The sequence below is a fragment of the Macaca fascicularis genome, chromosome 8 (assembly GCF_037993035.2).
Source record: "Macaca fascicularis isolate 582-1 chromosome 8, T2T-MFA8v1.1".
Taxonomy (NCBI): domain Eukaryota; kingdom Metazoa; phylum Chordata; class Mammalia; order Primates; family Cercopithecidae; genus Macaca; species Macaca fascicularis.
In genome coordinates, this window is record NC_088382.1 from 64,808,156 (window position 1) to 64,836,039 (window position 27,884).

Here is a 27,884-nt window from a genome sequence, read left to right on the forward strand (position 1 = left end):
GGCTATTTCAGCTTTATCCTTAGTCTTGAGAGAATCTTTTTAGTAAAGAGATGTAGTTGTCATTTCTAATGCATGGTACTTCTGGGGATTTGATGGAAAGCCTTGGGAATTTAACATGCTTTTATAACTTGGTGTAACTCAAACTTTAAAGTCTTTTTCTAAAGTCACTTGTGGTAAGTAACAGCTAGAATTGCCACTTAGTTATTTTAGCCTTCTGACTTGTTTTCTCTCTGAACTCCTTGCAGTCATACCTGCATGTGAATAGTGTAGTCATTGGTCTAGGATTTGACTGGTATTTACATACAAATTTGTATCACCCACTTTTGTTCCCTCCTTTCTGGGATCTCCCTTCTTAATTTCCAGCTACTCTGGTAGTTCCAAATTAGTTCCAAATTCATTCTGCCCATTCTTCAGCAGATTAGACTGTGTGTTTCTGCTTGAGTTTTATCCTCGCTGTTTCTTGTAGAATTGGAAATGTCCTCAGGCAAAAAACTATACAAATATAAATATCAGCTATTTTCAAGGGTAAGGTCTTTTCTGTCCCATTTTAGGTGAAATCCCTGGCTTTGCTGTCGGCTTTGTTTGTTTTACAGTGCCCTCAAGCAGAATTTATTATTGTTGTTGCTAGAAAGTTAGGTCAAAATAAGTTACCCTTCTATAATAAAAGTGGACCCTACATAAAGAATTGATTATAATCCATTTATATTTTGCCAAGATGTATCAAGATTTACTTCAAAATCCAGGAGAAATGTGACTGCTTTGTTAGAAAAAGTTAAAGATCCATATTAGGGGATGTTGGCTTTAACCTTAATCATACAACTCCTTCATAAAGATATCAGGACTTTGTTTCCAGTAGAAATCATTCACTGTTGAAAATACAGACTGCATAACAAAGTATAAGCCACATTTTTCATTCATTTAAATAGCAACTAATTGGATTACAAACTGTTATTGTTAAATTAAAAAAAAGAAAGAAACACAAGCATCAAAGTGTTAACAAGAACCTTTTCCCAGTTACTGGGGCTCAGATACTTATAAGGAGACTGTTATAACAAATCATCAAAACTTTGCAAATTATTATCAGATTTGTGTGCCCACTAAAATTTTGATAGAAGCCAAAGAGAATGAAGGAAACACATGAAATGAAAAAAAATCAACCGCTATATGATTTATTTAACGAATGATTAAAGCAGTCTATTCTCTGCCAAATTTTGCATAAATACTAAGGGTAGAGAAAAGAAAGACAGAACTCAGATCCTCAGGGAGTTAAGGGTCTAGTGAGGGAATGCTAAAAGATCCTCAAGGAGTTAAGGGTCTAGTGGGGGAATGCTAAAAATGGACAAAGGACTTAAGATTAAATACGTAAGACTTAAACTTAAGACTTAAGTTTAAATTTTCTCAAGAAAGTAGGACAAGGGTATTTAAGGTACCCAGAATTGTTTACAGCTAGTAGCTCCTAAATCTTCAGAGGCATCATAACTCTAGATAATCAAATGCGTGAGAAATCTGTTCCCTCTGAAAGTCAAGGTCAGAGTCAGGGACTCGGGACTAGGAGAACATGTTATTCTGTGCGGGGAAAAACCCACTAGAATCTGCGATTACTTAGATTCTTGAAGTTTCTTAAGATTTTTGAGGAAAGGTCTTTTGAACTTAGCTTTGTGAATGACACCAAGACTAAAGAATAAAGCATTTTTTAAACCAAGGACCCCTGTTTAGTTTCAGAAGGAAGCCTGAATACTCTAGGCCATAAAGCCCTGTATCCTTTTAAAAAAAATCTAAGTATCATTTACTCATTAAGCCAGGAAAGTTTTATTTTCCAGTTCTTTCATAAGGAATTTTTACCCAGTATGTGTAGAGGAGAAGAGTATCATATTTTTCATGTTGTATAATACAACAAATTGTCTGTGCTTTGGGAGGTGTTTTTGTTGTTGTTGTTTTATTTTGTTTTTGTTTTGTGTTTTTTTTTGTGATGCCACTTCCTCTTAAAATTTACCCGAATGATTTTTAGTGTTTCTAACTTGTTAGAACTCAAGTTTCTAGTTTATACTTCTACATTCCTACCCTGAGTTGAAAGCTATAGCATTTCCTTGAAGGGCAATCAGTATGTAAAATGAGCTGTCCTAGATGACTTGAGATGCCAAGTTAATATAAAATGCCCCAGATGGAATTCAGTGATCACAAAGCTAATTGGTGTTTCAATGTGTTTTTCCAACATACGAAAGTGTCTTAAACAGAGGATACAGACTTTACACAACATGAAATTTGCTTCTAGAACTTAAGTTTTAAAAATAACTTATTTTCCATTTATTAAAAAAATACTAAAGTTTCATGTGGGTTTAGGGTATCCTGGTTAGAAAAATCCTATATTTTGGAGTCACTGTCCTTTTTTGTGTGTTTTCAAATGTAGGAAGTTAAATGTAGAAAACTAAAAACAGTTATACGCAAGAAAAATTTCTAGGCATATTACATTTTTATTTGATTAAAACTGAAGTGACGCAGGTTGATTTATTAAACCAGAACTAACAGTTCCAAACTAATTTGACTAATATCTTAGAAGCAATTTGGAAGCAGTCTACAGCACTAGCCATGCTATAGTTCAGTCGTTTTGGTTCTGGTTCTAATTGGCTAACCCAGGCATGCACAATCTATGGGTAATTTAGTTTCTATGCCACGACACTATTCAGTTATTATTTACAAGTATATTTGTGAATTACCAACAGAATTAGACACAGGGTTTATCAATTTTAATTTCACTTATGATGGCCAAACCGTAGTTTTAATTTCCTTCTGTGAGTGGTTGGACCCATTTTCTGTCCTGTCTTTAGATTAGATATATTTAGACCACTTCTTTTTATGTTAGTACAAAATTCGGACTCATAAAAAATAGCTGCTATATTTATTGACTTCTATCATACTTTGTAAGATTGGTACTATTGTAGTATTCAGATGGGGGCACTGAAACTTAGAGAGGTTGAAAAACTTGCTGCAGTTCACACAGCCAGCCAGGGTACAAGGAAATAACTTTCAGACTCAGGTCTGTCTGATATCAAAACCTGAGGTTCCGTATTTCTATGGAGAGACCATGTTATTTTGCCTTAGGGTGCATGTTGGAGCTTGGCTACTGATTTCTATCATATTTCCTTCTATCAGTAACTTTGAGGAGTATGTTAGGAGTCCTGTACTTATCTGAACTAAGTACCAATGTTAACATTTTTTCTACGTGATAGAATTCCTATAATCACATTGTTCTAGAAATAATAGGAGGGGGACCAACTATTTAGCTTGCCTGTGATGAAATCTGTCTCTGTGCACCCAGACTAGAGAGCATTTTGGCTACAGGACAGAATTTATTCAGAGCAATTATCACCAATATGACAACCCAAGATTATATTATCAAGAAAAATATTTTAGTAGAAAAAGGTAGCAGGTATGCATAACAGGTGTAACTTCTGTGATGATGTGACCATTTATGGTAATACCAAAGGGAGAAAAGATGTTGTAGGTCATTGTGGGGGTGAGGGCAGATGAAATACTAGAAGGCAGATTAAATGGTTTCTAACTATAGTATGTGGCAGTCAGAATTTTGGCCTCATGATTTTTGGCCCTGGTGTTACTCTTATGACTACGTTATGTTCCATGGCAAATAGACTTTGCAGACATAATTAAGGTTACTAATTAGCTGACCTTAAAATAGGAAGATTAGTCTGGTTTATACAGGTGGGCCTACTCTAAGTTATACACGACTCTAAAAACAAACATTTTTCTCCCAATGGTAGCAGAAATTCCAAGCATAAGAAGGGTTTGATGTGCCCTTGATAACTTGGAGATTCAGAGGGCCACACATAAAGGAAACGGGGAACTCAATCCTATAGTCACAAGGAACAGGATCCTGCCAACAGTGTGAATAAGCTTGGAAGCAGAAGCTTCCCCAGAGTCTCCAAAGAGGAGCCCAGCTCACCCAGCGCCTTGATCTCAGCTTGTGTGGTCTTAAGCGGAAGTTCAGCTGAGCCACATGGTGCCTGGACTTCTGACTCATGGAATTGGAAGACAATAAATGGGTCTTATTTTAAGCAATTAAGTCTGTGGTAATTTGTTACAACAGAAATAGAAAACTAATGTAGTACATAATTGATCAATTTTTTTTTTCACATGACCCCTGTAGGAATTTTCAGGACAAAAAATATTGCTTATTCTGAATAATGAATAATACCTTAGAATATTTGTCATACTGAATAATTATGTGTTTTGGAGTGGTGCAAAGGAAAACAATCACATTACCAACATGTTTGTAGAATCACAGCATGAACCCTAGTTTAAATCTAGGTGTACATATGGTCTCTTCCTCAGGATCTCACTTTAATGGGAAAATTCAATCTTAATAACACCAGAGCATTAGATTGTCTTATTCTTCAAGTCTAACCACTGAATGAATAGTGTGTAATAATAATTACAATAAAATATATGTATTGCAAGATAGTAATTGTGAGTTGCTAAAAGAAAGGATGTAATGAAAACTAGCTGGATTTAATTTATTGGTTTCTACATGGTTAGTGGATACATGCTTCACCATATAGAACAGCATTTCATGGTGTTAGAAGTAACTGGTTCTAAGGGAAATTAGTAAGGGTATTTATGATTAAAAAAAAGTAGGTATTGAGTTCAAAATGGAATATGAATTTGGAAATTGGAGATGTAGGGAGTTTTAGTTCCCTTTTATCCTTTGTGTTGCAGATTAATCTCAAAGATATTGGTGAAATCTATAAAATACGTATTGGACACGACAACACTGGAAAGAATCCCAGGTGGTATCTGGAAGAAGTTAGACTTGGAAATATAGCCACAAATGAGCTATTTTGTTTACCTGTTGATTCCTGGATAGCTGAGAATGAAAATGATGGAGATCTATGGAAGGAAATACCCATCATGGGAACTAAGAAAGCACCTTTGCCAGGTATATCATTTCATTTCCTTTGTGATGTGTATTGAAAATTAAAATATTGAGATGATTTAGAATAGGGGCTGGCACCTTTTTCTGTAAAGGACCAGATACTAAATATCTCACACTCTGTGTGCTATAAAGTCTCTGCGAAAACTGCTCAACTCTGCCAGTGTAGTGAGGTGGCAGATATAGATAATATGGAAACAAATGACGTGGCTGTGTGCCAATAAAACTTTATGTGTAGACTCTGAAATTGGAGTTTCATATAATGTTTATTTGTTAAAAAATAGTATTCTGGTTTTGATTTTTTTAATCATTAAGAAAAATAAAAAGCATTCTAGCTCCTGGACTGTACAAAAACAAGTGGCTGGCAGATTTGGCCCACGGGCCTGAAGTTGTTTGCCCCCCCGATTTAGAACATTAGACTTTAGGATTAACACCGGTATGTCTGTTCAAAGGTGACCATGGATATCCAAGAATAGATGCGTGTGTTCAGCTCATCTTTCTTTAAGCTGCTTTGCTACCATTTAGATGTGACTTTCTTCTTAGCTAATTATGTTAACAGATGTCAGCAATCATGAACTTTGTAGCACCTGAATTCCCTTACTGTGTATTTTTTCTTTCTTGCTTGAAAGTGAACTTACCCAATGTCTTAATTTTCTCTCTGTCCATTCCCGGTATCTCTAATAACTACCTTCTTTGCCTCCACCACTGGAGAGAAAATGTTATTTCTCAATGGATACTGATAGCCTCTTTGTTCAGAATGAAATGACTGTGTATATGTGTGTGTATATATGTGCATGTATGTGTTTGTGTGTATGCATGTGAGTGTTTGAGTGTCTGTGCGTGAATGCTTATATATGTATGTGTTTGACAGAACATATACATGTGGGTATATGCGTATGAGTGCGTGCATGCATGTGACACTATGTGTATGTGTATATGTGTGTGTGCATGTTCCTGTATGCATGTGTGAAAAAGTCTGTGTGTATGAGTGTGTGTGAGTGTTCTTAGTAACCTGGACCTCTCTGCTGTGTTTGATACTGATACTGTTCATGTCTCATTTGAAGAGGCAGAGGTTCTTAGAGGCTCTGGAACCAAGTCTTGGCTTGGTGATGTGATTAGCTAGCCTCCCTTAGCCAACAATGCCTTGTCTGTAAAGTGGTGATAAATAGTGTTTATGCCATAGGATTGTTTTCAGTACATGAGATAATGTATTTATGATATTTAGGATGACGTACTTACAGTATATAGCAGTGTTCCTAGCATACAATAATTCCACAAGAAATACTAGTCATTACTATCATCATCATCATTACGTATCTCTCCTACCTTGACCTTCATCACATGGTACCAGCCTAGTACTTTGACTGTTTCATCCAAGTTTTTCTCTTTATATCACTGGCCCTACTTGGTCATTTTGCCTTGAACAGGTGGGTTTAAATGCTTGATTCTTTGCTCCCCTTTGAGCCTCTCTCTAACTTCTATTGTTAATTCTACACAACAGAATGACACATTTTCTTCTTCAGTCCTGTCTTCTTTCCTGCCTAGAGCCCCAGCACTCCATTAGGTGTTTACCATCCCATCATCTTTAATACCCACTCATTCAACCATTCCACACAGATAAGGGTAAACACATGCCTACAAACAGGTCTCAGGTGGCTGGTGTGAGCCAGGAGTAATGAGCACCAGAGGAAATCCAGATGATTCAGATAGGGGTCCTATTCTTTAGAAGTCATTCTGTCTTCATGGCCATAGTTATCATCGTCAGTCTAATGACTCCCCTTCTTCTGGCCTCTCATCAGTTTCTTCTTTTCAGTATCCCCTGGAAGTCTTTGCTCAGCATTTCAGTAATTCTTTGAACCCTCCCTGTCCCTGCCCATTCACCTCCTGCTGATTTCTTCTACAATTACTGGAGGGGCTGGGCTTCTCTCCACCAGCTTCTCATTGATTAGCCTTATATCCCAGCTGGTGCTCCACCCCACATACTCTCAATCTCTGTTAGAATGGCACAGAACACATGGGTACATGCCCCCAGATATTTGTTGATTAATTCAGACACAGCAAGAAATATTTGGGGTAAGTCCTGCTTAATGAAAGGAGAAATGTAGAATAATACTAATGCTTTATATTTGTATATATTTTGACAGTTTGCAAAAACATTCTCTCATATAAAATTTCATTTGACACATCATAAAGCTCCTGATTCTAATAGTTCTTTCTAGCTGTCCTGCAGTCATGTGAAGGTGGCAGTGGTATCCAGGGATGCCCAGAAGATGCTGAAGTGGGAAAAATGAAGGGGTCCTAAAAAATTAAGAATTCTAGTTTCTACCATGCATGTCTCAGGACCTATCTATTCTATTCACCTTGTTGCTAACATGTCAAATTCATTCTACTTTTGAAAAATGATGTTTAAAAAAATGTTGAAGTCCATGGTACTGATAAGAAACAGAAGAACTCTGATGGCGTGCTATACTACATATTTCTTAATTTGTTATGTTTTTAAAGGCTGCATTATTATTATTATTATTATTGAGATAGAGTCTCTCTCTGTCGCCCAGGCTGGAGTGCAGTGGTGCAGTCTCGACTCACTGCAACGTCCACCTCCCGAGTTCAAGCGATTCTCCTGCCCCAGCCTCCTGAGTAGCTGCAATTACAGGCATGAGCTACCTTGCCTGGCTAATTTTTGCATTTTTAGTAGAGATGGGGTTTCACCATGTTGGCCAGGCTGGTCTCGAACCCCTGACCTCAGGTGATCTGCCCAAGGCTGCATTATTTTAAAGTGAACTTTCAACCCTATTAGACAACTCATTTGTATTTCTTTCAGTTGCTTCTATTGGAGCACATTTGTTACATGCAAAAAGGAAAAAAATATGTGGAAGGCAGTTGTATGAGTTTGTTGTTGTTGTTGTTGTTGTTGTTTAATTTGAGGTCCAAGAGAAACTGCATTGTATCTTAAATGAGCTATTGATTTTGGGTCCATTTAACTCGAGCAGCAATAAAGGCTCAGCATGTCTTCCCTGCATCTTTCTGTTCATCCTTCCTCCAAACTAGCTAATGAAACTTTATCCATTAGCATTTCCCATTTAAAGGGGTTAATTTCTTAGCTGAAGTGCACTAGCCATTTCTTAAGGTACTTTCTCCAGCAGAAGAATATAATGTAATAATGATACTCACAGCTAATCAGACCAAGTCTTCTAATTTTTCTCAGGCTCTGCAATATCAATCCAGTTGCCCTTTTCCAAGATTAATCATTAAAATCATTAAAATAAGAAAATGAAAAAAATAATAACACCCCAGTATTCAGGAATTAAACAGAGACCAAAACTCATGGGTGGGCAAGGAGCGGTCTGGGCATACTGAGTACCATCTTTTGGAAAGTCATCTTGGTGCCATCCAGAGGCTCATTTGTTATTCCCATGACATCAAGGAAAGCCCACAGTGGATTCAGACCAATGAACTGATACTTTCTTGGTTTGGCTTTGAGAAGAGAAGGAAGGAAATGTTGACCTTCAATGTTGTGGGATTGTCTGTCCCTCTGTCGTAGCATTCTCTAGCTGGCCACGGGAAAAACACAGGAAGTGATGAGGAGAAACTTTTAAATGATTAAGCTACTGATACTTTTCTTGGAGTTGCCAGGCTGGTAAAGTCCTAGGGATGCTCTCGAGGGTTGGGTACTTTTTAATTTCGTAGCACAGAAAGAGTGGTTTTCCAAGCAGTTGGCACTTACACTCTGAGCCGATTAATTCTGTGACCTTGCCTCTTATTTTCAAAGGATTGCTGGAATGTTTTCAAAAGGAGAGGGTTTTGAGACTACTAGTCTATAAGTCATCATGCTTTGGGGGCTGAGCTCGATTGCTGGTGGATTATAGTCATCTCCTCCCAGAGGCCAGCACTGCCAAGTGCAGCTTGTTTCATGTCTTTCTCTGATTTATTCACCATCCGCGGTGTTGGTGGGGAGCAGCCCGGAGGAGATGCCTATTGCCCTTGGCTTCTTGTCCTTAAGAGTCTTTAGTTAACGGCCTGGCAGGGATGCTTAAGGCTGATAAGAATGCTGACTCAGCTTGAGGTGGCTTTGCCTCACGTTCTGGCTCCAGGCTCTCTCCAGGAGAGATGGATGATAAAGGAAGGTGAGGTTCGAGGCCCCATCTATTGCCAGCCTTTGGCAAGTGGTCAGAAGGGCTTTACTTCAAATCAAGAAATAACCATCTAAGAATGTATTAAAGTACCATCATATTTGAAATATGCCTGTTTCAAAATATTTGCATTTATGAAACTTGAAGTCATGAGAAAATAAGCTGAAATGCCTGCTGACAACCTATAGCAAGTTTTAGATAACAACTGAGCTAAATTTTTAAAAAAAGGACAAGCTTTCTTTAATGCTTTAGCCTTTATCACAGTACTCATCAATATGTGAGGGGAAAACATGGGCTTCAGAATGATTCAGACCTTTTCGTCCACAAGAGGACTGTAGTTCAGATACACAGCATCTGGCCTCAAATCCAGGTCTCCATCACTGACTATGTGAATTGGGGCAAGTGGCCAGGTTTTCTGAGTTTCTGTTACTTTCTTTGTGAAATGGGAAATATAACATCTATTACCAGAATGGTTTCCATTTAATTCACCATCTGAACCAGGACTTTTTTGAGAGTGAAGAAGGGCTCTGAATCATTATTTCAGGACAGCAGTGTCAGTGGTGACCTTTTTAGGCAAACCCAGGCCATGAGCCTCCTGTGGGATTTCCACCAGGAGCGCAGCAGAGCAGCGCAATGGGTGCCCATCATAGAGGAGGCACTCAGTACGCTAAAATCATTCATTCCCCTCCTTCCTTCGCAGCATTTAGCTGCTATCATGGGAACACTGGTATCACAAAGAGCGCTTTGGGATTAGTACACGCTGTTCTCAACCCCATTGACAGAGTGACCCTCTTAAAATGTCAATCAGATTATGTCATTCCTTTGCTTACAACCCTCCAAAGATTTTCTAACTTACTAAGAGTAACAGCCAAAGTCATCACAATGTCCTACAAGGACCTACTTGTGTCCCACCACCACCTGCTGTCCCTGACTCCAGCCTTTATTTCCATCGTGACTCTGGCTTGCATCCCCGAAGTCCTCAGGCCCCTGCCCTTTCTGTCCCGTCTGCTATCACAGGCCTTGCCCAGGCCCCTACATGGCCAGCTCTTCATCTGTGCTCAGGTCTCTGATCTAAGGGACGTTTCCAGTGCCGCTTTCCTGGCAACCTTCTGTAAAACTGCAAGAAACTCTAGTCCCCTCCCAACTATGGCATCCCTTTTCTCTCTATGGCTCAGACGTACTTCTTTTGTGTGTGTGTGAGACAGAGTCTTGCCCAGGCTGGAGTGCTGTGGTGCAATCTCAGCCCACTGCAACCTCCACCTTCTGGGTTCAAGCAATTCTCCTGCCTCAACCTCCTGAGGAGCTGGGACTACAGGTATTTTATTCTATTTATTTATTTACGTATTTTTAGTAGAGACGGAGTTTTGCTCTGTTGGCCAGGCTGGTATTAAACTCCTGACCTCAGGTGATCCACCCCCCTCGGCCTCCCAAAGTGCTGAGATTACAGGTGTGAGCTATGGTGCCTGGCCCAGAGGTATTTCTTTTTCAGCAATCAGGTATGTACTTTCAACCAAGAGGCACAGGATGATGCAGCCCCAAACCGCCACCGTATATGGTCTTGGATCCCAAACCTTCAGTGCAGACTGGAACTGAACTGTCTGCACATGTTTAACGCTGAATCTCATTTGCCATCTGTTCCTGAGATCTGATTTTTTTGGGCTGTATCAATGTGATCTCACCACAACGAGTGCTCCAAAAGCTTAATTCTTGATGACCTGAGAGAAAGCACTAAAATGGTTCATTAATTAAATCAAAGGGACGCTTCAGCCTAGGGGTTGTCTTCGGGAAGTTTGGTCGCTCTGCCTGCAAAGCTCCAGGGTCCTTGTGCCCACACTTGCTCCAGTCCTGTGGGGGCTGGTAGCCCTCCCTGCACAGCATCGCAGGGCTCAGGTGCAGAGGGAAGCAGGCCCAACAGCCAGGAGAGGGGGCAGGTGAGGAGTCCCTGGGGCAGTCATTAGTGTTACCTAGGCGCATTAGAGCCTCATGGCTAAGACTAAGGGACTAGGCAAGTCCCCGAAACGCAATTGCACTCTTTGTTCTGATTAGGAAAGGTTTCACAAAAAATACCCATGTTAACTAACAATATTGTGTGCCCTGTGATAAGGCTGAGGGCATCAATGAGAAGTTCATGGCCTTCTAGCCTTCTCCTTGAACTTCATGGTTATTTGGTTATGTCCACCGAGGTAGGTAGAACCTGAAACTTGTTCAGAACTTTTTCCCGAGATGAAAGACAGTGTGCTGAGAGAGCATGGCCCCGGGATGATTTACCAGCTGGACAGAGTTGGGAGGCCGGGTGGCCCAAAGAACGCTTCATACCACCTTCTGTACATTGAGGAGCTAATAAATATTTAGCTCAATTTATTTATTTATTTAGCTTCAATTTATGTATTTAGCTCCTCAATTTATTTACTTTTAATGGCAAAAACCGCAGTTACTTTTGCACCAACCTATAGAAGGGCCTGAGTGGAGAATCTTCTGGTTAGGGTCCTAATTAAGATGTAAGGTCTCATGGATTTCACTGGAGTGTAATGCTGTTTGCCCCTAATAAAGGTTGCGGAGTCCTCTGTGTGTACGTATGTGTGTGCGTGTGTAGACATGCTTGCCTCTGTGTTTGCATATGGGTGTGCGTGTGTAGACATGCTTGCCTCTGTGTTTGCATATGGGTGTGCGTGTGTAGACATGCTTGCCTCTGTGTTTGCATGTGGGTGTGCGTGTGTAGACATGCTTGCCTCTGTGTTTGCATGTGGGTGTGCGTGTGCAGACATGCTTGCCTCTGTGTTTGCATGTGGGTGTGCGTGTGCAGACATGCTTGCCTCTGTGTTTGCATGTGGGTGTGCGTGTGTAGACATGCTTGCCTCTGTGTTTGCATGTGGGTGTGCGTGTGTAGACATGCTTGCCTCTGTGTTTGCATGTGGGTGTGCGTGTGTAGACATGCTTGCCTCTGTGTTTGCATGTGGGTGTGCGTGTGTAGACATGCTTGCCTCTGTGTTTGCATGTGGGTGTGCGTGTGTAGACATGCTTGCCTCTGTGTTTGCATGTGGGTGTGCGTGTGCAGACATGCTTGCCTCTGTGTTTGCGTGTGTGTGTGTGTAGACATGTTTGCATACATGTTTGCACAAGGGCACATTTTTCTAGGTTAAGTCCCATAGATCATTTCCCAATAAAATATGAACTATACACCTTGTTAGGAGAACAGACGTCTGCAACATTAGGGATACAGCTGGAAAAATGATATTCTTATGTGATCCTATTGTTGATTTGTTAAATGGAGAATATTTCCCGAGCCGATTGAGCAGATTGAGAAATCTTGGATAGTTCGGATGGAAGGAAAATGAATGACGCCACTGGGTCACATTGTGTAAAGGAGATGAGGAGACATTCTAAATGAGCTCTCTTAGGGGGAGCTTCTAGCCCAGAGTCTGACACGAAGGGCTCACCATGCCAGGTCCCCACCTCACCCCTCTTCAGTCCCTCCACACGCTGGTGGATGGCACTCCTTAGAGACAGTCAGAGTCTGGTAAGCGAAATTCTATTGTCCGTGCCACTGACATCTATGGACCTGGGTCTAGGGATGTGGCCAAAGGGCCAGAAGCTAGGTGGCCCCTGGGGTGAAGTGGGGAACAAGAACAAAGTTAGGAAGGAAGAGACAAGTTCCAATGACTATCAGGGAGGAGCACTTTGGGGCGGGGGTTGCAGAGTGCCTGGGAAGGTGGCCTGGGAAGGGCACAGCTCTGGGTGGGGAGCAGCCACTGCCTTCTTTAGATGATTCATACCTGATCAGTGGTTCTTTGGCAACTAGCAGAGCGCGGTGCACAGGACTCATCGACGGAGGGATGAGGGAGCGCTTCTTTATTCAGCAGATATTTATGTGTGCTAGGAGCTGGGGGTTCTAACCTGAAAAAACATGAGCCCTGCCCCTAGGAATATGGGAGTTAGGAGCAAAGAAACCAAGACGCCCCCTGCACGGATGAGTGGACTTCTGCAGCAGTGCCCTCAGAAGTGGCAGCTCGGGCTATAGACAGTCCCGTAGACAAAGCCATTGCCTGATAGAGCACTGATAACTTCAAGTGATCTTAACAACACAATTACCAAATATTCTTTCGTGGTTTGTTCAAAATCATCCTAAATTGAGGAGATTGCTTCCTTTTAGGGCATTTCTCTGGCAATAGCTGCTTAAATCTAGCAGGAAAATTGCCTGGCTCAACTAATTTATTATCACTTCCTATTACTGACAGATGGCCAGCTGTGGGGGAGGCAGCCGCCTGCTCCTTTGCATGCGTACTACTGGGACCAAAATTTTGTGGTCCTCAGTGCTTCCTTGCTCATGTTCAACTGCAACATCTTAGACTAGGTTAGAAGTGGCCCTTCCTCCTGAAACATCTACTGGTCCTGATGTTCTATGCATTTATAGACACACATAGAAGTCTGATCGGGGAAGACTCAATTTCATTCCGCAGATAAACTTCTGGTCTCTAAATAGTTAAGCTACTCCATTCCAGCCAGCTTTGTGAAGGGCTGCCCTCATTGCCACATGTCTGCAGTTCTCACTTTACCTTGCATAATCGGAAATGGGCCACCAAAGGAAAGAAAAACTTCTTGGCCCGAAAAGAATATGAGATGACCATTAAAATGAAATCCAGATTAAAAACAGAACTATAGTAAATATAGTATATATTATAAACAATTAATTAGCTTCAATTCCTTTATACATTCATTCATTTAAGAAACAGACACGTGTCACGTATGAGACCATCTTTCTAGACATGGTCCAGGTTACTGCTATATCTGCATTGTTTTCACCATCATGTGGTGGATTTGAATCTTCATAATGATAACTTTGAGGGGTGCAAAATATAAGCTTTTTCCTTCTCCACAACTGATGAAAGTCTACAGCCCTTCCTAGGAAAGTATTGGGTGTGATGGAAATATTCTCTATCTTGATTGTGGTAGTAGTTCCAAGACTGTGCGCATTTGGTAATACTCATCAAACTATATCTTAAAAGTGAATTTTACTGCATGTTAAATTATACTTTAACATACTTGACTTGAAAAATAACCCATACCCTTGTTGCTACTGATGGTGGAAATCTTAATCATTTTGACTCCGAATAAACTCAGACACTTGTAGTATGGAGTTGAATTTAGTTTCTTTTGGTCTAAAACTGACCAATTCAGGATTCTTTCTTCTCATTCTGCCCCTCTTCCTACTCCACGTGAATGAATACCTTAGTTCCCAGATATGGTCCTCGTGTCTGAAGGTGCGAGGGCTACCTTCAGTTCTCTTTAGCCTTCCCCAAAGTCTCATTCTGTTTGTCTTTGGGAGTCACCTCCTCCCTCACTGGTAATGTCTGCTGAAGGAAGCACACATCACACCATGGCTCTAGTTTCTGTGCCACCCTGGCTAGAAAAATGTGTCCCTTTGGGACTATCACACTGATCTCAGCCATTCCATGCTTCTCTTAGCAGCAGGGGTGAGAGCTGATGAGGGCACTATGTTGCCTTTCCCACACTCCTCTTGGCTGCTTGGACAACAGGATGCTGCCTCAGGGCTGCCCCCGAGATCCATCCCTCAGCCTCTGCTGGTGCATTGCTCAGGCCAAATCAGAGACACCAGGGAAGGAGGGAAGGAGGCAGAGGGGAGGGAGGGAGATGGAAAAGAGACTTTTTTCTCCAAATTCTTGTAAAAAAAGAGAGAGATTTGTTCAAAACTCTTACAATAAGTAGTCACATCTTTCACAAGTGATATCTCTCCTAAGATTCTTTCAGTCTGTTTCAGAAATCAGTGGACTTTTTGTTTTAGGCCTTATTCAGAACTGTCTTCCCCCAAGAAATAAGTGTCAGTCCCAGGAGGCCCCAGGGCCCTCAGGGCAAGCAAGAAAAATGTAGGGAAGAAAAGTCTCAGCTACGATCTCATAATAGTATCCTGATATGTTTACCAGAATGATGGTGATAATAACGATCTTTTGACAGATGAAATTCCAGTTCTGAATGGTAGAAAGCAGGGCTTTGTTTTGGTTGCGTTCATTTCAGATTGTGCAATCCTTCCACTGGCTCTCTGAGAGGAGGTCATCCAGGCCACAGGCATCAAGCACAGTAGCTGCTGACTCGTGAGCTGTACTCGGTCACCTCTGGGCTCTGGGAGCCCCTCTACTCTCTTGGTGGATTGCTGACAGATATCACAGGCCCTTGGCTTTATCCAACCTGCTGCTATTCATTAAGCTGTCATGGTTCTTCACACTTTCCTGCTACCACTGTCCCTGTTTCCCAGCTCAGGCTCTGGGGCAGTGTGTGTGGGATCCACTTTTTGGGGACAGCTAAGTTGCCCACACTCTTCAGGGCTAGTCCCCAGAGCAGTGCGGGGCTCTGAGTAGAGAACTGCAGAATGAATCAAACAGCTGCTGCTTCTCTTCCCTGCAGGTCCCCTCTCACTTCTATTACTTCTGTGTCTTTGGCCTCTAGTCCTGTAAAATATATATATAGCTTTTGTTTTGTTTTAATCTGCTCTTAATTTTAGAAAAATTTCCCACAACATGAAAATACATGTGATTTCTCTCTCTCCCTCCTCTCCTGTCCCTTCTCCCTCCTGTTGCAGTTTTGCACTCATTTCTCCCTGCCCCACCTATGTGTGGGCTCAGATATCTGGCGCAGGCATCCTTGGCAATCATCTCGGGCAGCACAAGTGCCTGAGTCAGGAGCTGAGGCAGCAGGTGGAGCTTAGGAGTCTCTGTCAATTTCCACCTGCTTCTGCACTTTCCTCTGAGCCCCAAGACTCATGGGCTCCTTGGCTTCTAAGGAATGCCTCCTCCTAGCCTGTTCTTCCTGGGGCCTGAGGACAAGGTCCTGGTGGAGTGCTTGTAGGAGTGGTAAGGAGAGATAAACTGCAGCTGTCTGGTTGTTGGTGTGTCCCGATCATCCTCTGTCCCTGCCTGGTGTGGATTGGGCCGAACGATACAACTGCAGAAGACACAGATGCTGTCTGGTTTAAGGCTCTTCTCCCATACACACTGCTGGATGGAGACTCCTGTACCATCACAGAAATATGAACTCACAGCCAAAATAATGTAATCTCTGTATAGTACAACTGTGTCAAAAGTAAATAAAGAGACTGGATCACGACGCAGTGGTATTATAGCAAAGGAATTAAAAATTTGAAGACTTATAATGAACGTATTTAAAGAGATAAAAAAAGTTTAGTGATGAAGAACAGTTATTTCCCAAGATGATTTTTTAAAAATATTTTTTAATTTTTTTGAGGTGGAGTCTCACTCAGTCACCGAGGCTAGAGTGCAGTGGCACAATCTCGGCTCACTGCAACTTCTGCCTCCTGGGTTCAAGCTATTTTCCTACCTCAGCCTCCCGAGTAGCTGGGATTACAGGCGTCCGCCACCACACCCTGCAAATTTTTGCATTTTTAGTAGAGATGGGGTTTCATCATGTTGACCAGGCTGGTCTTAAACGCCTGACCTCAAGTAATCTGCCCACCTTGGCCTCCCAAAGTGCTGGGATTACAGGTGTGAGCCACCACACCCGGCCTGGGATGATATTTTAGAGAAGCTTCCTAATGACTGATAAGCTCTCAGACCAGTGACACTAAGCCAAGTCAACCATTCTTGGGTGTGGCAAGGCTGCCCATCAAGCAGGCAGAAGTTAGGGAATGCCAACACCTGGAACTCTGAAGGAGGCTACAGTGCACCTGTGCATTCTTATATAAATTAAAAAAACAAAACAAAACAAAAACCACAGAAGTACATTGTATTTTCTGTTTTTGGTTTTTTACTGGTTCGACAATCAACCAGGAGACCAAGCAGCTGAATTCATTCATTGCAGTAAAATTGGACTGGAAAAAAAAATTAAGTTGTTGTGCTTGGACAAATTTTTTGCACATCCCTCTCCCAGATTTCTAGTGAAAAATCATATCATCCCCCTTCTCCAGCCATGTGACATTTTAAATATATCCTTATGACTAAGCAATTATATGTCCCCATGAAAAGCAAGCATATTAAAAAAAAATTCTGTGCTTGCTGCAGTAAGCAGAGACTGAAGAATCCAGGGATAAAGGATACTATTTATGGAGCTGTTAATGCTTGGAGTTGAGGTTGATAAATCATCATTAACAAACACTTAGCAAAAATTTGGGCCTACGAAGATGTTTGAAAATAAACCTGCAGGTGAAGATTTTGAAAGATTTTTGTACCACTAATAAGATCATATAAATCTTATTTATGTAGTCGTACATTTATAAGCCCAAATAATGAATAAGTTAAAGAAATCAGACATTAAACATGCTGAGCTTTGATAATACATGTGTTTGCCTTCCTTGACAGATGGGGGAATTGTTAAAATGGTAATAAATAATAAAAAATATAAGGATGAGAGTGTTGAAGATAACGACATTGCAAACAAAAGTGAAAAAATAGTGAAAATACATAGTGTAGCTGTCAATTGAATTGGGTGACAATTGTGGCAAATAAAGCATTTTATGCTATGCTTCTGGCTTTGTCATGTAAGGTTTTCATAAGCACTTGAAGTTAGTGGCTAATTGTCAGAAAGGAAAATTTAACATCAAGCATGGTAAAAAAAGAACATTAAAAAAATTTGGCAGAAATGTCCAACATATATGGATAACCAACAACAAATCTACTTTTTCAAATACTTTTAGCTAAATGACAGTGATAGATGCAGTAATAGCCACTTCTAAAAAATGGTGCTTTAAGAAGATTATCTGTAGCCTGAATGACAGGTATCAGTAATACCTGTCTTTAAATATATTCAGGTAAAATGATCTCCATTCTGGAAAACATTGACATCTTGAAATCTATCCTCGTATTTGTCAAGTATTCGAGCTAATTTTAAGTTCTCTTCTGACATATTTTAGACTTATCATTGAGCTCCCCCGGGAGTTCATCTCCTTGTATGTATCCTTCTCTTGAGTTCAGATAATTTGTCAGCCTTGTACATTTTACAATAGAATGAATATTTGTTAGCTAGGGCATATGGCTGGGCTTTTAAATCAACAACACTGAGCGTTGACTTTTCATGCCCAAGGAGAAGGACTGAAGAAAGGAGCTGATACAATCTTTGCTTACTCAGACTTGTTTGCAACACCTGATATTTCAGGGTGTGTCTAAGTGACATGTTAACTAAGCATTATTGAAGTTCTCTCTTGGAGTTAAGTTAGATAAAGAAGAATTTCATATTGCCTTAAAGATCAAGAAAAAAAATTCTGAAGTTAGAAATTATTGTTATGAATTTAGCATTAAAAAAGAATTTACATGCTTTTGTTGTACTGCTATAGCAAATGCTTAGTGAATCATATTATGTAGTATAGTGAAAACAAAGTCAATGTTACAGATTCCAGCAAAAATGTCTGTTTCTCCAGGCGGGGTGGGCAGAATTGTGTTTTGTTTATCTCCCAACTTAAACTATGTAACTCTTTTTAACTTGGTTTGAGAATAAAACTTAGTGCTCCACTATGATAACAACCTTGTTCTAAATTTCTGGTACATTTTCTTTCTTTGAATTATTTAGACGGCAAGCACGCACGTGTGTGTGCGCGCGCGCGCATGCGCACACGTGCATGCATGCTTTTTGAGGTACCTATGAGGTGCATATAACCTAATCAATTGGAGCAGCTTCTGGGGACACTGTGTTGAGAAGTATCTGAGGCCATGTGCAGGTTAGCAGGAAGCTGCATGATTTCATTAGGGATGTGTGATGGTTGAGGAAGGGCTGAGTGTTGCTTTTTGTGCTGTCAATATGTGGTTTGTGTTCTAAACGCTTTTTTATGTATACTTTCAAACACCTTCAACTATTCATTTAATTGTCTTACTTTGTATCTGTTTTAATATTTTAACATCTCCCTTTAAAAAAAATCATAAGCAAGTTCACTCTTCATTTGAAATTTAAAAGATTTCTCAGTGAACAGAAGCCTGATTTCTCTATATAAAGACATCAAATCATGCTGGTCCTCACAAGCATCATACTTGTTTTCATGAAGAATTCTAGGAGAAGCTTTCACTTAATTCAGTCCAGGCAATTCCACAGGTTGTAAGACCAGCTCTTCTCTATAGGTTGTTTTAAAGATTTCTTTGGTTGTCCTAAATTCATGAGAAGTGTTCTAATTTTCTGTTTACACTCAGCTGGGTTTCACTCTGGGGTATTTTTGAATATGTAAGACTGCACAAAGAAACTGATTTATCTTCTCTGCTTATACCATTTCCCAATATACCACATTTGTCTTTATAAAGGTCAGGCATGATGGAAACAGCCCATGTTTCTCACTTACCTTGTTTCCTTACTTGTTGGATTTTCATGTCTGAGTTCTTCAGAAAATGTTAATGTGAATTTCTATAAATGAAACTGCTCAATTGCACAAAGCATGATTTATAAAGAGTTCTAAGATCTTGGAATAAAAAGTACCCATCGTATCCCAGATATTATTCTTACTAGTAATATCAGCAAGAACAATCTCTTTCCTAACTATTGACTTCTATCAATGTCTCAGAAATTGCCCTAATTCTAAGGTCAAATATAGTGGATTATAATTTGCTGGTACCTTACTGGACTTTTAAAAATACATATATTTACATTTGCATCTCTCTGGGATCTTTGTTATTTTTTCTCTGTCAACAGGGCTATTAAAAATCTCCATTATTAAAATAATCTCCAAGAAGTAGCAGCATGAGTGACCAGCTGTGATTAGAACAGCCAAACTTTAGGGGGAAAAATGGCCGCTTTCATCTAATTAAGAGAGAGGAGAGTTTTTGTTTTTTTAAAAATACAACTTCTCATAATAACTGTGAAAGTGCAGTGGTTAATGAAAGTACATCATTGCTAACAATAATTATTTTGAAACAGTAGTTCTGGGAATAGCTGAGAGTCTGTATGAGTGAGGTAAACATTAAGTAGCTGAAAGTATGTTTGAAAGGGGGTACATAGAAGAAGAACTGGGGCCAAGTACCATAGAGAAACTCACATACACTAGATGAGAAAACATTCTGATTTCTTTGTAGAATATCCAGCTACATTCAAAGAGATAAATAAAAATGAGAAAGATAATATCAGATTTCTTACATTTCAGTGGTGCTTTATGAGATTCGCATATATACTGGCACAATGCTAGGTGCAGAAACAGAGTCTAATGTATTTATCAACCTCATTGGTACCAGAGGAGATTCAGGAAAACGGAGACTTCATCAGTCCAAAAACAATGAAATCAAGTTTCAACGTGGACAGGTAACAGAAACAGGTTTTCATCTGTTTTTACTGACTATCCTTCCTTTAATTTATTTAACAAAAAGACACGCAAACAGAAAATATCTGAGATGCTCAGTTGATTCCTGTGAGGAATTCAGGGAGGTGTGGTCATTTCTTAGTGTGCATGTTATTGTTCTGGAGTTGAGTAGAGGATGGGACTTAACCCAACAAACGAAATATTCTACTTCCAGATAGGGCAGACTCAGCTATAACAAAATGGGCATCCTGCTGAGAACAACTAGAAACATTTGATAAAACATCTTTTAAACTGGTTTTAAAGGTATGAGAGAGCTACCCAGGCAGTTAGGGCTTGAGGGCCCAAGATCCTGGAGAGAAAGAAAGTGCAGAGGAGAACTTGGTATCAGCATGGCTTTCCAACATTTGTAAGGGGAAGCTTGGAATCAATAAGCCAGTCAAAAAGTAGCAGTGGAGCAGTGGAGAGTCTGAGATGCTGTTCAGAGATTTAGGAGGCCTCCTGGGGCTGGGATTTCTCACTTGAACAGTGGCAACCTTAGTGTGAGTCCTCTCAAAGCAGAGCAGGGACACGTCCTGCAACTCGTCATTGAGAGCAGTGATCCCAGGAAGTAGCAGTGAAGGAAAGCAGAGAGTGAGAGAGGAAAAGAGGAAGAGTCAGTAGAAGTGTGCATTCTAGAAGTCACTGCTGTTGGCAGCAGGGACTGGATCACTCTAGGACCAGAGCCACCAGACTGGCCACCAGGAGCAGCAGTGACAGGAGCAGCCTTGGGGGACAGTAACTCATGTCTTATGGCCATGCACAGACAAACTCCATCTCTGCCATTGTGGTTACTCCATCCATGGCCCGTGGCCCATTGCACCACAGGCATTGAGGTGGCCAAGGCAAGACTTCTAAATAAAAAATTATAAAATATTATTGGAAAAAAAATTAAAACATAGCTACATGGGAAGCTGAGATAGGACAATTGCTTGAGCCTAGCCCAACTTAGCAAGACCTCATCTCTAAAAAAAGATAAGAGAGAGAGAAAGAGAAAGAAAGAAAGAAAGAGAAAGGAAGGAAGGAAGGAAAAGAAAGAAAAAGAAAGAAAGAAAAGAAGGAAAGAAAGAAAGAGAAAGAAAGGGAGAGAAAGAGAAAGAAAGGTGGAAAGAAAGAGAAAAGAAAAGAAAAGAGAGAAGAAAAGAAAAAGAAATATACTATGTTCAGGGACTCAGTATTATAAGTTCTTACTGCTGTCTAATTGATCTGCAATTTTAATGTAATATCAATCAAAATCTCAGGAACTCTTTTAAAACAGAAATTGGCAATCTAATTATAAAATTTATGTGGAAATGCAGCCAAATACATCTAAAATAATGTTGAAAAAGAAAAACTAAGCGGAGGAATTACAGTACCAGGTATCAAGACTTATAAAATTATGGTAATTAAGACAGCATCAATTTGTACAAAGAAAGTAAAATATAGCAGAGAAACAGAAGAGAGTCCAGAAACAGATCCACACATCCTAATGTGCAGCATCAGTGAAAGCATTGAAAAATTTCAACAAATTTTTAAAATTGGATATTGTTACAGAAAAAAAAAATCACAACTCCTATTTTACATCAAATCCCCAAATCAGTTTTATGTAACTTTATGTCTAAATGTGAAAGGTAAAGCAATTAAATATCTAGAAGATATGATGCAAGAAAATCCTCATAATCTAGGGGGTTGACTAGGACTTTAAAAGTGTTTAATTGTGGGCCGCGCACAGTGGTTCATGCCTGTAATCCCAGCACTTTGGGAGGCCGAGGTGGGTGGATCATTTGAGATCAGCAGTTCGAGACCAGCCTGGTCAACATGGTGAAAACCCACCTTTACTAAAAATACGAAAATTAGCCCGGCATGGTGGCGGGCACCTGTAGTCCCACTTACTCAGGAGGCTGAGGCAGGAGAATCAGGAGGCTGAACCTGGGAACTGGAGGTTGCATTGAGCCAAGAAAGCACCACTGCACTCCAGCCTGGGTGACAGAGCAAGACTCTGTCTCAAAAAAAAAAAAAAAAAAAAAAAAAAATTTGTGGTAAAATACACATAACATAAAATTTATTTTTAAACCATTTTTAAGTATAATGTTCTTAAAGTGTAAGTATAATGGTTTAAGTACATTCACATTATTGTGTAAGCATTACTACCATCCATCTCCAGAACTCTTTTCATTTTGCGAAACTGAAACTCAGTATTCATTAAACAACTCTCTATTCTTCCGTCCTCCAGCCCTTGGCAACCACCATTCTACTTTATGTCTCTATGAGTTGACTACTCTAGGTACCTCATATAAGTGGAATCATACAGTGTTTTCTTTTTGTGACTAACTTCACTTAGCATAATATCCTCAAATTTCATGTATGTTGTAGCATGTGACAGGATTTATTTCCTTTGCAAGGCTGAGTAGTATTTTATTGTGTTGTTCATGCATGTTGTAGCATGTGACAGGGCATCTGTCCTTTGAAAGGCTGAATAATGTTTGAAAACATTTCCTGTTTTGTTTATCCATTCACTCCACCATGGACACGTGGGTTGCTTCTGCCTTTTAGCTATTGTGAATGATGTCGCTATGAACATGAGTAGACAGTTATAAACTAAAACTTTAAAGACAAATCATAAAGCATAAAGGGGAAAAAGATAAATTATACTATTTTAGTATTAAAGATTTCTGTTCCTCAAGATACCATTAAGAGAGTAAAAAGGGAAGGCACACGGTGGGAGAAGATCCTGTAGAAACATACTGACAAAAGACTTGTTTGCGGACTGTGTATAAAAAAACCACAGAGCAACAAGAAAAAGACTGAAAACCCCATTTAAAACATGGGCATGACACTTGAATATGTGCTCTGCAAATCAGGGTATCCAAATCACCAACAAACATAAAAAGCCTCCCCAGCCTTATTAATAATCAGGAAGAGTCCATGAAAACCACAGTGAAGTGTTACTGTGCATGATCAGATGGTTAAACTTAAAAAGAATAGCAATAAATATTGATTCACCCGTGGAGCACTTTGAACTCTCATATGCTTCACATACGGAGTGCATATTAGTATAAACATTTTTAAAAAGCGAGACTTACTATACACACACACACACACACACCCATAACCCAGCTGTTTCCCAACAGAAATATATGCAGATATCATGAAAAGACACGTATAGGAATGTTCCGAGCAGCACTATTCTAGGAATAATGTTTGTCTGTAAATAGTAGAGTGGATGAATAATTTGGAGTAATATTCAGTAATGAAAATGAACAAGATGCTGCTGAGCAAAATGGCACAGTTGAATCTCACGCTGAGTGACACAAGCCAGGTGGAGCAAGAACGCACTGTAGGATTCTGTTGATATATGGTCCCAAACAAGGCAAAACCAATTAAAAGTGCTAAACGTCAGGATAAGGGATATTGTTTGGGGAGACGGTGACTGAGAGAGGCATGTCGGGGTCTTGGGTGCTGCTAAGGCTCTGTTACATGGATGTGTTTGCTGAGTGTGCATTTGTAATTTGTACACCTGTATCTATTTCATAGTTTATTTTAAAACATACATATATTTCAATATGTAGTTTATTTAAAAGTAAAAGATACTAAGAAATAGAACAATGTGGAAAGCACCAATTCTGATGATAGCCTCCTGGGTCTGAGACTTGGCTCCTTACCCACTAGGTATTGACCTGGGACAAGTAGCTTAACTCTAGGTGCCTCGGTCTCTTCAACTGTGAAATGAGGAGGTGAGTAGTATTGACCTCATGGGCTGTTCTGAAGATTCAATGAGTTAATATGTCAAAAATACTTGGGAGAGTTTGGCACTTACTCATATAGTATGGATTATGAGCTGTTATTATTGGTAATAGTAGATTTAAAATAAATCTCCTAATTACATTCTAAAAATCTTTTTTACTAGACTCTGTGATTTAGGAGAGCAAGAATTATATTCTACATGTTTTTGTGTCTCTCACAAAGCATAGTGTAGAACTTTGCACATAAAATAGTGGTAATTTTTATAGTAGTAGTAAGAATATTATATAGTATTGTAACAATATAGTATCAATAGTAATACTATTTTTTTTCTAGAGAAAGGAAATATCCTAATGGTCACTGAGTTTATTTCTTTATTGTGCAGGTTGATATTTTTTCCATTAAGGCCGTATCTCTCGGAAAATTGAAGAAAGTTCTGATTAGTCATGATGGGACAGGTCCAGGTAAGATTTAGTTTATGGTAAGAAGTTTATTTTGCAAATTTATGAAAAATTGTATAAAAAGTAGGTTGAAAGAACAGAAAAATGTACAGGTCATATAAAATTCAGATAAGAAAATAATCCTATTTTATATTATAGTTAATGTAAACATATGAAGTTATATTTATATAATTTACATTATATTATAATTATATTTGTATATTATAATTATAATATATTTATATAATATATATTTATGTCATAAATTTACATTCAATATATTTTTATAAATATTTAATGTAAATTTATGATATATATTTATATTAGGTATATTTACATTAAATATAATGTAAGGTTATAAATGGTCAGTAATTAAATTATATAGTGACCATTTATTGACTGAACATTAAATTATATACATTTACGTTAAATATATTTAATGTAAATTTATGAAGTTTTGTCAGGTTGAGTTTATTACATGACTTATACAAGCACACGATTATATTACGCAGGACATTTCCTAGAAAGACAAAAGCTTTAGTGTGTGCGTACGTGCGTGCGTGCGTGCGTGTGTGTGATCCCTAGAGCTCCTAGGCATTCTTCACAGTTGCATGTCTGTCGTGTCTGTCCCTGTGTTTCTCTGGGTCCCTTATCCCACACTTTTCAGCAAACCAGTCACTTGAGCACCATCCCTGATCCAACCTTTCCCTCCGTGTCTTCTCCCCAGGCACAGCTATCAACCAAGCCCTGTCAATTCCACTCCATTCGTATCTTTCCTACTGGCTCCCTTAGCACTATTAAATTCAAACTTCAGTTCTACTGCTAAAATGTAACTCTATATTATAACTTATATCATAGTACTGAAACCATTGATCACATTGATTTCCATATTCGTTTTTTCTTTCTGCTAGATTTTGAGTTTTTTAAAGGCTAGAATTATGTAATATTTATCTTTATTTTCCTAGTGTCTAGTATTGTGCCTGACAGTATAGTTTAATTAGTGACCATTCATGAATGAACATATTTAAATCAGTGAAATGATTTTCAGTAAAACTCTTTAATATGAATGGGAAGACCTTAAAGTGGCCATAGTGGCAGAAACCAAATGGAGCAGAAGCAGAAAAGGTGAGGTAGCCGTGAAAAGAAAGAAAATAGACACATAGTTCAATGAGTTCAGGATCGTATAGAGGAAATTATAGGAAAAGGCAGAAGTAAGAAATCGAATAGAGGAAGGAACGACATAATATGCTTCCTTCTATACATGGTGTCACTGCAGAGTGGTGTCACTGTAGAGTGGTGTTTCTGGAAGGTGGTGTCACTGTAGAGCAGTGCCACTGTAGAGTGATGTTACTGCAGAGTGATGCCACTGTAGAACATTGTCACTGTAGAGCAGTGTCACTGTAGACTGGTGTCACTGTAGAGCTGTGTCACTGTAGAGTGATGTTACTGCAGAGCAATGTCACTGTGGAACATTGTCACTGGAGAGCACTGTCACTGTAGAGTAGTGTTGCTGTAGAGCTGTGTCACTGTTAAAGCAGTGTCCGTAGGCTGGTAGCACTGCAGAGTGCTCTCACTGTGGAGCGGTGTCACTGTAGAGTGGCGTTTCTGTAAGGTGGTGTCACTGTGGAGCGGTGTCACTGTAGAGTGGCGTTTCTGTAAGGTGGTGTCACTGTGGAGCGGTGTCACTGTAGAGTGGCGTTTCTGTAAGGTGGTGTCACTGTGGAGCGGTGTCACTGTAGAGTGGCGTTTCTGTAAGGTGGTGTCACTGTGGAGCAGTGTCACTGTACAGCAGTGCCAGTGTAGAGCAATGTTACTGTACAGTGATGTCACTGTGGAATGTTGTCACTGTAGAGCAGTGTCACTGTAGATTGATGTGACTGTAGAGCAGTGCTGCTATAGAACAGTCTTGCTGTAGAGTGATGTCACTGTAGAGTGACATTACTGTAGAAGAGTGTCACCATAGAGTGGCTTCACTGCAGAATGGCATCAGTGCACAGCCATGGCACTGTAGAGCAGTGTCACTGTAGACTGTGTCACTGTAGAGTGGTGTCATTGTAGAGCAGTGTCGCCATAGAGCAGGATCACTGCAGAGGGGTGTCATTATAGAGTTGTGTCACTGCAGAGTGGTGTCACTGTAGGGTAGTATCACTGTAGAGCGGTGTCACTGTGGAGTGTTGTCACTGTCGAGTGGTATCACTGTAGGTGGTGTCGCTGTAGTGCAGTGTCACTGTGGAGCAGTACTGTCACCGTCGAGGGGTGTCACTGTAGGGTGGTGTTGCTGTAGTGCAGTGTCACTGTGGAGCAGCATTGTCACTGTAGAGGGGTGTCACTGTAGGGTGGTGTCACTACAGAGTGATATCACTATAGGTGGTGTCACTGTGGAGTGTTGTCTCTGTGGATCAATGTCACTATAGGTAGTGTCACTGTAGGGTGGTGTCCCTGTGGAGTGTGTCACTGTGGAGCATTGTCACTACAGAGTGGTATCACTGTAGGTGGTGTCAGTGCAGGGTGGTGTCACTGTAGGTGGTGTCACTGTAGGGTGGTATCACTGTAGCAGTGTCACTGTGGAGCGTTGTCACTATGGAGTGGTATCACTATAGGTGGAGTCACTGTAGGACATTGCTGTAGAGAAAACTGCCACCACAACATCAGGGCAATCACTATTGCAGGCAGAGGAAGGAGAATTAGGCATTTATTTGAAGAGGTAGGCTGGACATTTGATGGGGATGATATTATAACCAAGGTTGTTTGATACAAAGAATAAAAATGACAGAAGGAAGAAGGGAAGGGACATTGTGATTTTAAACATGTTTGCATGGCTAATTTACTCATACAGAAATGGCTTTGATGGAGGGAGCAACAAACTTCCAAAATACTGATTTTTTTTTTGAAGGAAACATTCATTAACAAAAAACATGCAGGTATGGGAAGGACAATAGTGAGATTCTCAAGTTATTTTTTTTCTTTCCATTTTTAAGAAGAAGCCACATACAGTATTATTCTTTTAACCCAAATACTGTTATGTCTAGGGTTATCTAACCACAAACGGAATACATAGAAAGCTTCAGTAAAGACTCAAATTTGTAGCAAATTTGTAGAGCTGCAGAACATTTAGGAATTATCTGAGTATCTTAAATAAAATAGACCCCTGGGCCCACCCCAGAGATTCTGCCTGAGTGGGTACCAAGTAATCAGAAGTATATGTGCTTTTCTGTTTATCGCTTGCAACACAAGCACCTCCAGGGGTCCTGATTCCAGAGGTCCTCAGACTGCATCCCCAGGGTTCTTTGTTGAGGGACTGCAGGATGCCAGTCCCCGGCTGGATGCAAATGTCAGTGAGATGCATGGGGTGTCTGTGCTCACAGGCAGGGCCTATGGTG

General features: G+C 40.0%; 1 protein-coding gene across 1 annotated transcript in view; it reads left to right on the forward strand.

The window, feature by feature from the left end:
• Positions 1-27,884, forward strand: part of RP1 (RP1 axonemal microtubule associated) — a 322,165-nt gene that overhangs the window by 283,852 nt on the left and 10,429 nt on the right. Inside the window, exons 26-28 of the mRNA XM_073998827.1 lie at positions 4,732-4,951; positions 20,156-20,310; positions 24,450-24,528. Coding sequence (XP_073854928.1) covers positions 4,732-4,951; positions 20,156-20,310; positions 24,450-24,528 — 454 coding nt within the window. The remainder of the gene's footprint in view (positions 1-4,731; positions 4,952-20,155; positions 20,311-24,449; positions 24,529-27,884) is intronic.